The sequence below is a fragment of the Drosophila kikkawai genome, chromosome 3R (assembly GCF_030179895.1).
Source record: "Drosophila kikkawai strain 14028-0561.14 chromosome 3R, DkikHiC1v2, whole genome shotgun sequence".
Taxonomy (NCBI): Eukaryota; Metazoa; Arthropoda; class Insecta; order Diptera; family Drosophilidae; genus Drosophila; species Drosophila kikkawai.
This window is the reverse complement of record NC_091731.1, coordinates 15,446,039-15,461,440: the sequence shown is the minus strand read 5'-3', so window position 1 is coordinate 15,461,440 and position 15,402 is coordinate 15,446,039. Positions and strand designations below refer to the sequence as shown.

The 15,402-nt window shown below is 49.4% G+C and overlaps 5 protein-coding genes across 6 annotated transcripts; 3 read left to right on the top strand and 2 right to left on the bottom strand.

Annotated features, from left to right (window-relative positions):
- The first annotated feature begins 1 nt into the window (after position 1).
- Polr1E (RNA polymerase I subunit E) lies at positions 2-1,511 on the top strand. Its single transcript, XM_017180272.2, has 3 exons — positions 2-162; positions 221-833; positions 891-1,511. The coding sequence occupies exons 1-3, from the start codon at positions 96-98 to the stop codon at positions 1,366-1,368; spliced, it is 1,158 nt and encodes a 385-aa protein (XP_017035761.1). The 5' UTR covers positions 2-95; the 3' UTR covers positions 1,369-1,511.
- Positions 1,508-2,314, bottom strand: Dlc90F (dynein light chain 90F). Its single transcript, XM_017180275.3, has one exon. The coding sequence runs from the start codon at positions 2,109-2,111 to the stop codon at positions 1,776-1,778; it is 336 nt and encodes a 111-aa protein (XP_017035764.1). The 5' UTR covers positions 2,112-2,314; the 3' UTR covers positions 1,508-1,775.
- A 126-nt stretch (positions 2,315-2,440) lies between these two features.
- lqfR (clathrin interactor lqfR) lies at positions 2,441-11,002 on the top strand. 2 transcript variants are annotated; one of them, XM_017180270.2, is made up of 6 exons: positions 2,441-2,788; positions 4,547-4,748; positions 4,809-5,172; positions 5,241-5,337; positions 5,405-6,153; positions 6,430-9,709. In XM_017180270.2, exons 1-6 carry the CDS (start codon positions 2,736-2,738, stop codon positions 9,195-9,197), a joined length of 4,233 nt encoding a protein of 1,410 aa, XP_017035759.1. In that variant the 5' UTR covers positions 2,441-2,735; the 3' UTR covers positions 9,198-9,709. The 2 variants fall into 2 exon arrangements, with proteins under 2 accessions (XP_017035759.1, XP_017035758.1); XM_017180269.3 differs by lacking the exon at positions 6,430-9,709 and adding an exon at positions 10,029-11,002 and having other exon boundaries at positions 2,447-2,788.
- Positions 11,003-11,384: 382 nt separating this feature from the next.
- Nop56 (Nop56 ribonucleoprotein) lies at positions 11,385-13,374 on the bottom strand. The gene is made up of 3 exons (XM_017180271.3): positions 13,235-13,374; positions 12,659-13,061; positions 11,385-12,593 (listed from the first exon to the last, which is right to left on the bottom strand). Exons 1-3 carry the CDS (start codon positions 13,235-13,237, stop codon positions 11,509-11,511), a joined length of 1,491 nt encoding a protein of 496 aa, XP_017035760.1. The 5' UTR covers positions 13,238-13,374; the 3' UTR covers positions 11,385-11,508.
- A 58-nt stretch (positions 13,375-13,432) lies between these two features.
- mats (MOB kinase activator-like 1) lies at positions 13,433-15,394 on the top strand. Its single transcript, XM_070286448.1, has 3 exons — positions 13,433-13,866; positions 14,069-14,235; positions 14,299-15,394. Exons 1-3 carry the CDS (start codon positions 13,853-13,855, stop codon positions 14,775-14,777), a joined length of 660 nt encoding a protein of 219 aa, XP_070142549.1. The 5' UTR covers positions 13,433-13,852; the 3' UTR covers positions 14,778-15,394.
- The last annotated feature ends 8 nt before the right edge of the window (positions 15,395-15,402 follow it).

The window sequence follows — 15,402 nt, the reverse complement described above, 5'->3', positions numbered from 1 at the left end:
AAAGAAATCGAACAGCTCCCATCCTTATTAATTTTACACGTGCTGTTTGTTTTTAAATGTTGTAAAGGAATTTTATAACTTTAAAAACTAATAAAATGGAAAACAAGACGGATATTGAGACCGTCTGCAAACACAAACGGAACGAGCAGCTGCCCACCGCAGGTGAGTCATGAAAGACATGGATTTTACATCAAAATAAATCATATCTGGCCCTTTGCAGTGAAGTTCCAGAATGGATCACTTGGGGGCACCGGTGTCTTCTGCACCATGGAGAGCACGACGGACCGGAAGAAGCAAGCTCTCATCGTGGCCGGCCAGCAGGCGTACACAGGTGACCTGCAGGACAGCCAGCAGTACGATACCTACGTTTGCCTACGTGACAAGTCCACCAACAAAGTGCAGATTGTGCCCATGCAACAGGCGTTACTCTCCAACAACATTTACCAGCAAATGGATCGCCAGAAGCGAAGGATTCCCATGTTGAGCAGGGAGCACGCCAACAAGAAACTGCTCAAAGAATTCGGTGGACGGAAGGCGTCCCGGTTCGTGGACAATCACGAGAAGATGTTAGTTAACGTGGATGTGGTGCGCCAGGACCTGGATGAAACGGTAAAGTTATCGGCCCAGCAGGAGGGCGACGAGGACGATGACACGCTGGCGGATGTTAGCATTAGCAACGAGGAGTACTTGGCCACCATTGTACCAAAGTGCGACAAGGCGGCCACCAACCTGGACCATGTCTACGATGTGGAGGATGTCATTCCCAGTGCCCTGCTCGAACGCCTGGACGAAGAGGCCAAAGTTGTCTATTCCACGCCCGCCCAGAGCCTTCCGTAAGTATAAAATTACATAAAACCGAGTATCCAGCTAACCTTTTGGGACATTTTCAGCATCAAGTCCGAATACCTCAAGAATTGCCTGGCCCGGATTCAGGAGAAGAGCATAACCTCCAAGCAGGACATGCTGCACATCAAGATAATCATATACATGGACGCTCTGCAGTCACTGATTTCCCTGCGTTCTCGACAAATGCAGAAGGTGGAACTCTCGCGGATCACGGAAAAGATTGAGAACGATATCCGTCATCGTTTTGCGGATCCCAATGTGGCCAAGCGAGGCACTCGCACCAACTTCAGCACGGAGAAGGCTTTAACACACTTTATTGTTCTGGCTTTGCTTATCAGCGAGAAGCACGAAGTGGATATCAATGTCCTCTCCCGCCTACTGGCCACCAGCAAGGAGCGAATCAAGCAGTACGCCCATATCGTCAACGCCCTGCCGAAGTCCCGCTCTGATACGCTGAGCCTGCGCCTGCCCAGCAAGGTTCCAGCACTGAAAGCGGGACGCCGGTTCCAGCGCAAGAAGTAGGAGCCGAGGTGTAGCGCGCCAAGGACACCCCGCCCCGCCATCGATTAAACAAACCCTGGCAGGCGGGTCAATAAAGTTTATTTTAGCCGTGTTCCAAACGGCGTTTGTTGTAGGAAATAAAGTGCTGTTCCATGGGTAATTCATTATTTTTACATTACTTTATTTAGGGTTTTTTAAATTGAAAATCAAGAGTAACATTAGGCGCTTAATTCCTTGGGATACAACATGTCTCCAACTCGATTGTGGTTCATGGTTAATTTCGTCCTCGTAGCAGGCTAGCCGACCGAAAAGTGCCTGGGCTCCGACGGCAATCTTGTTATTCCCTCCCCCCTTATTAGTTAGTATCGATTATTGACTTCCTCTTCCTCCTCGTTCTCCTGGACGACCCTCCGGTCCTCAGCTGGCCTCTAGACGGCCAGCCCGAAAACGGAGACAATGCAGTACATGGTCTTGTTCTCCCAGCGCACTGTGCAGGATCCGTCAGTGTCGTTGTTCCAATAGCAGGAGCTGGCCGTGTGCAGGCCAGCCCCGTTCTTCTGCATGATCATGGCAGTCACTATGTACTTGTACGGCTTCTGCTCCTTGGTCAGCACGGTGAGGCAGTTCTCCACCACCTGGCCGGTCCAGTTGTTCACCTTGTCGTGCTGGTAGGCATTGCCGCCGATGGTGCTCTCGATGGCCTCCTTAATTGTCTTGCTAACGTCGTCCACGATGAACTGGCTTTCTTCGCGTGAGTCATCCATTTTCGCACTCTCGCTTGGATCTTCTAACTCTAACAGCAGCTGTGTTCCAGCAAATGACCACCTCGGGTTGAAGTCCTTGTGTTCAAGCGCGCCTTTTTGCTTTTGTCGGCGGCGTTTGCTTGCCAAAATAAAATATGTCGTCGACGGCGATTTTTGTTGTTGATTTTTTTTGGGGGATGAGCAAAGCGAAGCCTGCTCGATAGAGCTGCAAAAAAACTCGATAGTGATATCGATAGTATCGATTGTGGCAGTGCTGTGCGATACCTCGATTCATCATCGAGAGTTTTCCAACTCTGGCCATTTTCTGGGCTTTCGAGATTTTTTAGGGGAAAGCCAAATTTTCATCTGGCAACACTGGGACAACTCACCAAAAAAATTTCTGCTGTGATTTCGTTTTAAAATTTTGGTTTACCTTTTTAGATTTTTGTTTGCAAGTGTAGTATAAAAGCCAATAAATAACAACAATAAATACATACGTAATTAAACAATCAAGTGCGGCAGCACACGAGCAACAACAAAGACGGCACGCCAAGCAAAAACGAGTTCGAGTTGTTGTAGTTGGGTTTTCCAGCCACCGTTCGCCGAGATTGTGTGAAAAATTCCGTGGCATTCGATTGCTCCAAAATGGTTGATAAGTTCATAAGCATGTGGAAAGTGCGCGAATTGGCGGACAAGGTGTAAGTAGTGAATGAGTGTAGATAGCCTCCCCGTCTGTATGTACCACCACAGCCCGTCGAAGCAAGTGCATTTGTTGTGGCCGCTCCCACGCCCCGAAATTCTACAATTTCCCGCCACGCCCCCTCCTCCGCACAGGTGTTAATAGTTGGTTTCCGTGCCCAAGTCCCAGATTATTCACGGAGCGGATCCATTAGTTTGGATCCGCTGCATTCGGGTGCTGGATTATGGTCGCTTTTGTTGCTGCTTTCAAGGTTGTTCGCAGCTTTGAACGGGCTTACTCACACAGCCGCATTCCGATACCCCCATACCCATATCCGAGCGGGGGGTGTGAGAGGAGCAGTGGTGGTGTGAGCGTGAGCGGGGGTTTATCAAGAAACAATTTGTTTGCTTTCGGCTGCGGCTGCCCAAATATAACAAAATGTTCCACCTGTGTTAACACTTCCAGCCACATCGACTGGCTAGCTGGCTGGCTTTCCAGTGAAATTGCTGTTGCTGTTTTGTTATTAATTACGGGAGCCCCTTTCACCACCAGCCCCTTTTATGGCTGGCTAGAGTTGGCCCGAACTCTGTAGCTAATCAGGCGCACAGTTCTCGTATTTCCAAATGGCTAGTTATCGGGTGAAGTGGAGTTCCAGGTTCCTACGGGGCAGACGAAACACTTTTCCTGGGTCTTATCTGCCCCTGATAAGAGAAACTGGCCCAGTTGCGACAATTGGCACTTGCTGCCGCTCTCCCGTCACCGTCACGTTTCGAATGCCTATCAAGAGCCAGCCAAGACTGTTTGCTTTTTATTTATTTATCTCTCTATCTGGGCACTGTAAAACCGCATTGTTGTCGCACATCGTTTACTTAAAGATACTACCTCTGATTAACAGGGAAAATCGCTAGGTATCAGCTTTATAAACGTAATCAATAAATCAAAGCCCAAGAAAAACAGGCGTTATCTAACTTTTTTAGATGAATATCGGGGAGTTACGTAGAAGCGAAAATAAATAAACTAGTTTTAAGTCGAAAATGTGTGCTTTACACATTTAAAGCTCAGAATTTATAGCTTTACTTTAAGAGGGGGCTGAGGTATTTAATTTTTTTAAGGCTTAATATATTAGGAATATTGTGTCCAAGTTTTACATCGATAATAGCAAAATTCAAGAAGTTATGCATAGTTAAACGGAGGTCGCTTGGTATTCAATGTATCAGCATCAAACAGTTAAAGTTTAAATTTGGCACATAACTTCTTTAACCAATTCTACAGGTTCCTTTAGGTACGTTAGGCTTTTTTAAATTTTTAAGTGTATTTTATTTAACAAATTAACTTAACTTTTTAGTCAAAATTTGGGTTTTCGACTTCCAAGAACACGGGAAAAACAATGTTAAAATAAAAACACTTATCCTTTAACATATTCATTACAAATTTTTCATATCGGATGATCCTGGAGACAGGTAGGAGGGCAGTCTAGATTCTCTATAATTCCTAGACCTCTAAATATTTTGTAATACAATATTTAAAACAAAATGATTTAACTTTAGCCGTTTTGTAGGATCAATTATTTGAAAAGGGGCTTGTTTTGCACCGAGTTTACCTTATCGGGGAGTTACGTAGAAATGCAAATCAATAAACTTAAGTCGAAAATGTGTGATTTACACATTAAAAGCTCAGCATTTATAGCTTTACTTTAAATCTATTTACACCGTTTTGGTAGTTAGCTTATTTATAGTACATTAAACTTGGTTTAAACCCGATTACATCCATCTTACAGCACCAATGTCGTGATGAACTACACGGAGACGGAGGGCAAAGTGCGGGAGGCCACCAACGATGATCCCTGGGGCCCCACTGGGCCACTGATGCAGGAGCTGGCCTACGCCACATTCTCTTACGAGACATTCCCGGAGGTGATGTCCATGCTGTGGAAACGGATGCTGCAGGACAACAAGACCAACTGGCGCCGCACCTACAAGGTGATATTCGAACCCTCAATCATAACCATCAGTTCCTCATGAAATTTCTGCCCATTGCAGAGCCTCCTCTTGCTCAACTACTTGGTGCGGAACGGCTCCGAGCGGGTGGTGACCTCCTCGAGGGAGCACATCTACGATCTCCGCTCGCTGGAGAACTACACGTTCACCGACGAGGGCGGCAAGGATCAGGGTATTAACGTTAGGCATAAGGTACGAGAGCTTATAGACTTCATTCAGGACGACGATCGGCTGCGCGAGGAGCGCAAGAAGGCGAAGAAGAACAAGGACAAGTACATCGGTATGAGCAGCGATGCGATGGGCATGCGAAGCGGTGGCTACAGCGGTTACAGTGGAGGTGGTGGCAGCGGCAGTGGAGGCTACAACGACGGCGGAGACTATCGGTCCAGTCGTGGCGACAATTGGTGTGAGTAAAAACGAGAGCTTCCAAACTTTGTATCCGACCTAAAGCTTTATTCTCGATTCTTATTGCAGACTCCGACAAGAACAACGACAAGGATCGGTACGAGGATGATGATACTCACTACGACGGAGAGCGCGAGGGATCCGACAGCGACTCACCCAGTCCAAGGCAAGTGTTACGATTAAAACGGCCTGGAACCACCCATATAAAATACATAATTTCTATCCCACCGCAGACGTAACTACCGCTACAACGACCGAGCCAGTCCCGCCGAAGTGGCCAGCGAGGCCAAGCCCTCCAGCCTAAACATGAACATCCGATCGAAGGCCGTTAGCTCGCCGGTGTCCAAGCAGCCAACGTCATCGGCTGCCACAAAGCCGGCGGCGTCGCAAAAGAAGATCGATCTTGGGGCGGCGGCCAGCTTCGGAAAGCCAGCGCCTGGCGGAGCTGCCGGCATACACTCGCCAACGCACCGAGACACACCCACCAGCGTGGACCTGATGGGCGCCAGCTCGCCCGCCACCTCCAAGGCAAACAATAATACGCAAAGCAATAGTAATGATCTGCTGGACGATCTGTTCAAGACCTGCTCGCCGTCGCCAACGCAGGAGAAGAACCTGAACAGCGCCGCAGTGATTGTGGATGACGATGATGACTTCAATCCGCGGGCTGGTGACGGTGGCCAGCAGGAGTTCGGCGACTTTGCCTCGGCCTTTGGCGGTAGCTCAGCAGGTCCGGCCAGCGAGCCTCCTTCCACGGGCCTCATACCGGCCACCAACGATGAGTTTGCCGACTTTGCTGCTTTCCAAGGCTCGACTACGTCGACCTCTGCTCTGGATGGGACCATGCTTCAGACGGCCACGCCGGCCAACGACTCCTTCGACCTGTTCAACGCTGCGCCCACAACGACGGCGTCGGCCACCACGGCTACGGATCTCCTGGCGGGTCTGGGCGATCTGTCCATACACCAAAGCATGCCCATGGGTGAGTTGCCACTCGATTCGCGTAGCCTAATAGTGTTAGCCTCGTTTTATGCTTAAGTTTAGCTATAGAGTAATTGTCTTGGCCTTGGTCACTTCATGATGTATCTAGGAACCGCTGCATGACGGCGCCCCTCCCGAGCTTGACTAGAGCCACTATCTCTACGTCGAGCTCCCCTCGCCCGCACACAGTGAAACACTCTTTCACCCTCCTCCTCACACATAAACGGCAACATATTCCAATCGGATGCACACGTTCTCTTCTCGTTCTCTCTCGCAGCTGTCGAAGAGCAGTTGGCATCCGTTGGCTATCGGGTGTCGCCTCCGCCGCCGCCGCCGCCGGAGTCGGTGCGTCTGGCATTGGCCAAGGCGCAGAAGCAGTTGCGCGACTTGGAGCAGGTCCAAAGCGCTTCCTCGGCCAACCAGGTGGCAGTCATTATCAGAGAGATCCACCAATCAAATGCCTTGCCTGGCTTCACCACCCCGGAGCAGTTGGTGGGCCTCGATCGTCAGACCTGCGACTGGAGTTCGCTGGCCAACGGAGAGTACGCCTCGCTGCTTAGCCAAGTGGTCGAGCTTTTCAGTCAGGATTGGCCCGAACCCTCGAGGGATGTGGATCTCGTGAATCTCTTTATGCTAGATCACAGCTTCGACTATGTCCTGGTAGCCTTTGAGACGCTTCAGACAGGATTGGATCAGTTTCCGGGGACTGTTGCCTCCTTGCTGGAGCATTTGCTGAAGGATGACTGCCTGGTACCCATTGCCTTGCTGCACATCTCCCGCCAGAGGGGCTCCTTGATGCAGCGATTTGCTCGGACCATCAAAGTAATGCCAGAGAGACGGATTGAGGAATTGGATGCCCAGGTGAAGGCGTTCTTTCAACTGCTCGTCGGTCTGCCCGGCCACGTAGCCAATCGTCTGGGTCGCCAGCTGCCGCAGGCGTTTGCTCCTGTTCCCTACCAGCAGCTCCTGCTGCGTCAATGGCTGAAATCCTTCCATTTTCTGCTGCAATGCGAGGATGACGAGGAATACTTCGACCTAACCCCTCACTCCTGGCTCTTGTCGCAGCTTATAAACCTTCAAAACGATGTCCCAACTCTGGAGGGCTTACTGCGAGTGATGAAGGACTGCGCGGTGCCTCGCAGAGGGAGGAAGGTGGTGCAAGCCGTCATGATGCAACTGGATCCAAGTGCTTGTCTTAAGGCCGCCCAGTCGGCACTCTCTGCCGAACTGAATCTCTATGTCCTGCTAGGACCATCGGCGCTGGAAGTCCCTCACTGGAAGCACTGTCTGCTGCAAAAGTTACCCCTGCAACGGACGCCTGTGGAAAACAAGCAAATTAAGACGCTGACGACTTATCTTAATGTGTCTAAGCCTGGACAACTGCAGGTGCTCTTCAATCAGTTGCTGGGCATATGGTCCAAGCGCATTTCGTTGCATAAACTGAGCAGCCAGGAGCACTTGGCCATTTCCAAGTTCCTCGTGGCGGCAGGAAAGTGCCTGTATCGAGGTCTGGAGGTTGAGTTCGACAGCAAGCGGCAGCTCCACGACGGACTTAGTAACCATTTGCAGTCGCCAGACTCAGTGCAGCGTTATGTGGGAATGAAAACAGTGGAGCTGCTCTTTAACTTTATGGCTCTGCCGGATACAAAGGATGAGGATCGACTTCGATTTGATTACGAATCCATGAAGGGCACACCCCAGTGGCACATCTTTGAGGAATTGGACGAGCTAGCGGAGTTTGAATGCGCCAGCAAGTCGACTCTGGATGAAAAGATCGATGAAGAGCACCTGAAACAGTTGGAATCACATCTCAAGGAATTTATGGGCAGCTCTGAGGAAATTCAGCAGCAGACTCGCCCCAAGATCATTACTAATACAAAGCCAATCGCAGGGAAGGAAAATGTCAAAATGCAGCTGGACTCGGACGATGACGAGCCACTGGATGAGGATGATGACGATCTGAAGCCATATGACATGTCCAACGACATAACCAGCACCCTCGAACAGCGTCCGAAATTCCTGCTGGACCTGCTGCATCTCCTTCGCACCAAAGTGGACAACTATCAGGTCTTTGAGGGCGCTCTGAGCACCGCGGAGTCTCTCATTCGTGGCCAACTCGGCAGGCACGACGCACAGCTGGCCCTGGACCTGCTGCAGCTGTTCCTCACTTTGGACATGCAGTTCTATTTCGAGAACTTTGAGCGCACACAATTTCAGTGTTGTGTGGCCATTTGTGTGGCCCACCCTGGTCCGTGCGCAGAGCACCTGTGCCGTCAGTTCCACACCGACAACTCGACCTATGCGGCCAATGTGCGTATCCTGATCCTCCAGGTGCTGGCAGCGACAGCCAAAGAACTCTCCGGCGACGAGATGAAGCCCAGTGAGGCAGTGAGCCTGGACATTGTGCCACCTGCAGCCAAACAACCACGCAAATTTGAGCTCCAAAACGCGGAAGTGAGTCCAGCAGCGCGTCTGGCGGCTGCCCAGAAGATAATCCGCGAACGCCTTCGAGCCAAAACCAAGCGATACTTTAGCAAGCCGAAGACGGGAGAGCGAGTGGAGAGAGCGAATCCCTTCCATCCGGTAGCCGGCACCTTCTTCTTCAGCCTGGTGAGGGGCCAGCGGACGCGCCAGATGCTGTTTGTGAAGTACGAGGATATTGCCCACGACATAGACACCCAGTTGCTGGTGAATCTGCTGCACACTCTGTCCGTGCTGGTCATGTGCTCCCAGAACTGTCCACTCCTGCCGGCGATGACCCGCGAGATCTTCGATTTGTGCGCCTTTGTGCGCTTCAATGCCGAGGCTCGGGTGCGTGCGGCCACTCTGCAGCTGATTGGTATCGCCTTGGTCACCACCCCTGGCCATGTACTGGCCCAGCATTTTGCCGAGTCTCTAAACGAGCTGCAGCGCTGGCTGGAGGACTTTGTGCGTTCGCCCCTTGTGGGCGGGGAGACATCGGAGGAGTGCCGAGATCTGGCGCAGAGCATCCTGGACACCTGCTACAAGCTCTTCGATGCAGCCGCCATGGAACAGGCTGCCTAGTTATAGGTCATAAGGAATAGGGTAGCGACATAAGTTCGCGCGTCATATCTTCACCGAGCTAAAACTGTTGCTCGTCGTTTTTCATCTTTTTTGAATGCTTAAAGTTAAAAACTATTTACGAAATTACGTATTTGTTGATTTCGCTGGAGAAATCTCTAAACCTAGCCTTACGTTTATATCCAAATATGAAACCTTTCAGAAAACACACATTGAAACCCGTGTCCTTAAAATCCTTTCGGAATATACACATACCTATAATCTTGAAACCCGTGTCCTTAAACATTTCCCTAGTATTTTAAAATGTAATTCAGTTGATAATGACAATTAGCCTTAAGTTTGAAGCCGACACAAGCCATTGTATTGCAGGTATATACGGATTTATATCATTTAAACTACTTTCTTTTGTTTATTTGTTTTTCTCCCACTGCATATTTGTATTGCAACCCAAACAAACACACACACATCGGATCTAATTTAATTTCCCAAATATATATGTACCTAAAAATGGTGAATTGAAAAGCATTTCTCAATATACCGGGCATTGCGCCCCCGGCGCGGACTCATTAGGTAAACGAAAAGCAACCCAATCTAGCAGCAATAGCTCAGTATCTCTATATGAACCTATTCTTTGACTTTGTAACTGCACTTGTCAACTTGATTTGCCGCGCAAACGCTTCCGAGTAGTGACCACCACCTCATTAGACGATCACCAAGTAGTCGCATTCGCAACTCTATCGAAGCCACTCATCTACAGTCAGCTAGCTTTCTTAACCCAAGTAAACCCGATGCCAAAAGCCAATAATAACGTTTATGCTGCTCTTGTTTTTCCAGACAATATGCTGCCTCCCATCGCCGCCGTCACGGGCAATGATCTTCTCCAACCGATGTCTGTTACCAACAATAATAATATTAATAACAATAATAATACCAACGGAGCTGTTACCGCCGCCGCGCCCATCAATGTGGGCGCCACCTGGTCGGGCAATCTGAAGGCTGGCAACCTGAACATCGACCTCGACAACCTGTTGATGAGCAAGACGGGCAAGGCGAGTGCCCCAGCTCTGTCGATGAACAGCATGAAGACGCAGAGCCCGGCGAAGTCAGGCCAGGCACCGCTGAATGTGCAGACCGGCGGCAGCGGATTCCCTGGACTATCGCCGATGACCAGTCCGAATCTGTTCGGAGCACAGGTCCCTCAGCAAAGCATTCCACAAAACCAATCAGCATTTGCCAACTTTGGAGCGTTCCAGCAGCAGCAGCAGCATCAGAACCACAGCAATAATAACAATAATAGCTCGTCGGCCTTCGACTTGTTTCAATGATATTGTTTAGCCTAATTTTCTGCTCCCCCTACCCCCACCCCTCCCTCGCCCTGAACTACTTTTCCAATTTCCACTCGCACACATTCACATTTCCACGTTCGCTGAACTTGTCAGTTCTATTTTTTAGCCTTACCCTTGTACTGTATAAAGTTTGCGAAGCGTGCAATTTGTTGCTAAATTAATTGTTAAACAATCGCAGTTTTCCTGTTCCCCCACCCCCGATGCAGTCCCCGGATCGCAACCCATGCATGAACTCCCACATCCGTCCTGATTTTCCACTCAGAGTTTGAATGTCATCAAATGCAATACAGTGAGTGTAGTAGTTGAATAAATGGTTGTACTGAACGGATTTGTTAGCACAACGCGCGGACGGACGGCTGAGCGATCCATCATTGAAATTGTTAAACAAGAATAAATACTACAAATAATGAAATCAAACAATTTTAGCAATAGTTAAAGTTACGATGTGTCTGTATATAAAAAATGTATGTAAAAGAAATATGAAATATAAAACAAATTAAAAAAAAAAATGGGGAGGTCTTGACTTCTAACTCTTTGGTTAAATAAAACCTAAGATCTTGTGGAATGCTGGTGGTATCGGAGTGTTATTAAGGAAACCAGAGATTCGAGAGAGTCCAGCTTATTGATCTGAAACCTCAATGCATCAAAAAAATTTAACAACATCGATGTTCTTCACCTATACTTTGTCTTCGTTATGCTTTTCGATTGAACGAAGTATTTAGGTGAACTTGTTTCTTAAACTCTTACCATAGAAAGCAATTCTGTTATTTATCAGATATTAAGTAACCAAAAGCCCTCTTTAAACTCATCTGGCTTCAGGATATAGACAAAATTCTGGGATAAGTACCCTAAGTATATGGTTTATTGAATTTGAAATGGATCCGTTGTGGTCAAGGAGAATACAAAAGAAGTGTGTAAAATAAAACGTTATTTTGGACTTAAGACTAGGCTGAATCTGGGTGGGAAAATTACGCCTCGACGGCTTCCTTGTTCTTGTTCTTCTTTTTCTTCTTCTTTTTTGGCTCTCCATCAACGTCTCCGTTGCCATTATCTGCCTCTGCGGCGGCTCCGTTTCCATTGCTGGCGCCATTTGCCTCCGCTTCATCTTCGGCCGCGCGCTTCTTCTTCTTCTTCTTTTTCTCAGACTGAGCAGTGGCTGCAGTCTCCTGGCCGGCTGCCTCGATGGCCTCCTTCATTACCTCGATGTTCTTGCGCGGCACATCGCCAGACTCGTAGAACTTAAGACGATCCTCGACCTGCTGCTTCAGCGTGTCGCCAAAAACGCTGGTGGGCTGCTCCAAGAAGCAATCGATACGCGAGGCAATGGAACACTTGTTGGCAAGGAACCGAGAGATGCGGCCCTTGTTCTTCAGGCCCGCACGTCCGATGAACGAAGAGTGATAGATCAAACCGTACTTGGGCGTATTGGAGCGGGTCTTCAGAGCGCGGAAGAGCGCCTTCTCAGCGCCCAGGATCTGTACCGTCGATGCCGGGTACTTGGCCAGATTGGTCAAACTTCCAGCGTGCGAAATCAGGCGGGCACCGACCTGGTCGCCAATCAAAGACTGCAGATTGGGCGCCACCAGGTTCATCTTGTTGTGCAAGTATGTGGACAGCTTCTTTCGGTACTCGGAGAGCTTCACAACGCGCTCGGCAAAGAGCTCAATGTTCATCAGATCCACGATGGAGATGTCCATGCCCATGGACATCTTGGCGGCATCGATGATGGCCTGCGCCTTGGCCGAGTCCATGACGATCTTCTCAAGATCCTCGAGCTGATCCTGCGTGAGGTTCTTGCGATCCTTGATGAACTTGGCCGACTTGGCGAACATGTAGTTGTCGGGAACGATTTTGACCAGTTCTGGGAAGTGGTACGAGTACCACTCGCGTATCCGCATGGAGAAGGTATTCACATCCTTGTCCAGCTGATCCAGCAGGGCAATCGACTGGATGATCATGTTGTCCGAACGATGCACGTTGAACTTGACCTTGGCACGCGAGTAGCTGTGGCCCAGACCCAGCTGAGCAACGCCAGCAGACTTGTCCGTGAATCCTGCGGCGGAAAGGAGAGCATTGTTATTAGAGGAAGTTATTTCCCAAGGACTGGCATAAGCTTACCCTTGACCAGCTTGGCGAAATGGAAGCGCACGCCGCGCAGAATCTCAGGAACAACTCCGAAGTGACTGCACTGTACGCCAATCGCCTCGGTGATGGCTGCACCCAGCTTGGCATCCGCAATGCCCAGGGTGCACTTCTTCTTCTTCAGCTTGGCAAAGAAATCGTCGAGGAAAGTGAGCAGGTCCTGCGGCACGATTCCCTCGGAAATGGCATTGATGTTCTCCAACGCGGCGATGGCCGTCTTAAAGGGAGCAAATCCGGCCAGCTTCACAATGGAGTTGAACTTGGCGATATCCGTCACCGAGGACTCCACCTGGGGCAGGAACATGGACACCTCCTCGAACTCCTTGACGGAGAAAAGCGAGAAGCCCGCCGCATGCTCGTACAGCACATACAGACTCGACTGGAGGAGGGGAAAACGAGTGATTATGAGTTTGGTGCGGTGGCAAACACATGTGCTTTTGGGTGCTCCCCTAAGGGGCTCCAGTTAAGGTTAGTTTTTCTCATAAAAACATACTCATCCTAGGCATGTTCTTTTGCTTTTCAACGTTATCTTTCTTCCGAATGAATATTTACCATATTTATGCCGAATATATGCCGTTTTTATATAGAATTATATATTTATCCACAGAAAATGCTTCCACAGTTGTTTTTCCACGTGCTACGACTGCAGTGTGACCATAGCTTGCCGGGCCAGGTATACCATCAGCATACCAAAAAATACCGATGGAGGGCATCACAGCAGTTTCAACAGGCTGGCCACGTCGACAGTCCGTTGCCTGTCGTGTTGTCCCGCTCGCACCTCTGTGTCTCTGTGTGTGAAAGTAATTTTATTTTTATTTATAACAATTTTTTGCGTTTATAAACACAACAGAAAGAAGTAGTTTCACTGCACAATTCCTGGAATCGTTTGCATCAGCTGTTGCGGTCCCGCTGCGACACGGTTACACTGAGAGGTTCCGCCTGAAGAAGCTCAAATTCCACTCGCTCCTGGCCCCAGAAAGAAACCTGCTGCAAATTCCAGCGATTTTGTTGATTATTATTCGGCAGTAATTGCTGGAAACAACTGCGGAACTTGCTGGCTGACGCGTCGCAGGACAGTCGGAAAAGCAGAGTGGCAATCTCTGGAAAAGGGTTTGCAGCGGAAAATCCAATTCGTAGCAGGTGAAAGGCAGAGCACGAGAACTGCATGCCATGGACTTTTTGTTGTAAGTTAATCAGAAAAAAAAGCAACAAAGCACACGGGTGATTTCGCCATCTGCAGTCCTGTGCAGCACAAAGAAAGCTTGGGCCACCCCGCCCCCTAGCTTGCTTTGTTCGCCACAAGCTCTGCGGTGGGGCGATTTCCCCATCTCCTGGTTTCTCGGAGGGTTGTTGGGGCCACGACTAATCGCCTTTCCCTCTGCGCAGCGGTTCCCGTTCCAGCAAGACCTTCAAGCCGAAGAAGAACATTCCGGAGGGCACCCACCAGTATGATCTCATGAAGCATGCGGCCGCCACGCTGGGATCGGGCAACCTGCGCAACGCCGTGGCTTTGCCGGATGGCGAGGATCTGAACGAGTGGGTGGCCGTGAATAGTGAGTGGTTATTAGCCTGCGAAAGCCACTAGTTAATGCCAATCCTTGCTCATTTCCATACAGCCGTGGACTTCTTCAACCAGATCAACATGCTCTACGGCACCATTACGGAGTTCTGCACGGAGGAGACCTGTGGCATCATGTCGGCTGGCCCGAAATACGAATACCACTGGGCCGACGGCTTGACCGTGAAGAAGCCCATCAAGTGCAGCGCCCCCAAGTACATTGACTATCTGATGACCTGGGTGCAGGACCAGCTGGACGACGAAACCCTATTTCCGTCCAAAATCGGTGTGCCGTTTCCAAAGAACTTTCACTCCTCCGCCAAGACCATACTGAAGCGTTTGTTCCGGGTGTACGCGCACATCTACCACCAGCACTTCACCGAGGTGGTGACGCTGGGCGAGGAGGCCCACCTGAACACGTCCTTCAAGCACTTCATCTTCTTCGTGCAGGAGTTCAACCTGATCGAGCGGCGCGAGCTGGCCCCGCTCCAGGAGCTGATCGACAAGCTGACGGCGAAAGACGAGCGGCAGATATAGGAATCACTGCAGGGTGCCGCCGATTCCGGCGGTGGCTTGCAGTTGGACTTGTGATGGGAGCGCTCTGGCAGACTTGTGTATTACGCTTTAGTTAGTTACCGCCTTTCCTTTCCTCGTTTATATCTCTTAAGTTTTGTTCAGTGCTTCGCGGGCTCCCACTAAGCAGGCGGTCGGTCGGAGAAGAGAGCCGAACTATGGCCGATCCAGAGCAACTACTATATTTTTATATGTGAATCGTAACTTTAAGGAATATATAAATCATATTTATATGTATTTGTAAGGGAGAAAACTGAAAGCATCGGCAGCAGCACGCCCTCTATTACTAACACACACACACACCCCAGCTTACGAGAATCCACAATATTACGTTCACAAAACTAAGCGTGTTTCCTTGTTTATCGTTCTTCTTTCTGTATGTATGTATGTATTTATTACTATTAAACTATCGCTATGTAGCTCGGCGCCCTGCAGCGGATTAAACTAAACGATTTTGTAATGCAAAAACCCCCGGCAATGTGAGGCGGCGGTCGACCAGCACCCAATAACTGATAATAATTGTAGACTTGATAAACATTTTTGATACGTTTTATACTAATAAAGAGAATATTATGAATATAGCCACAGA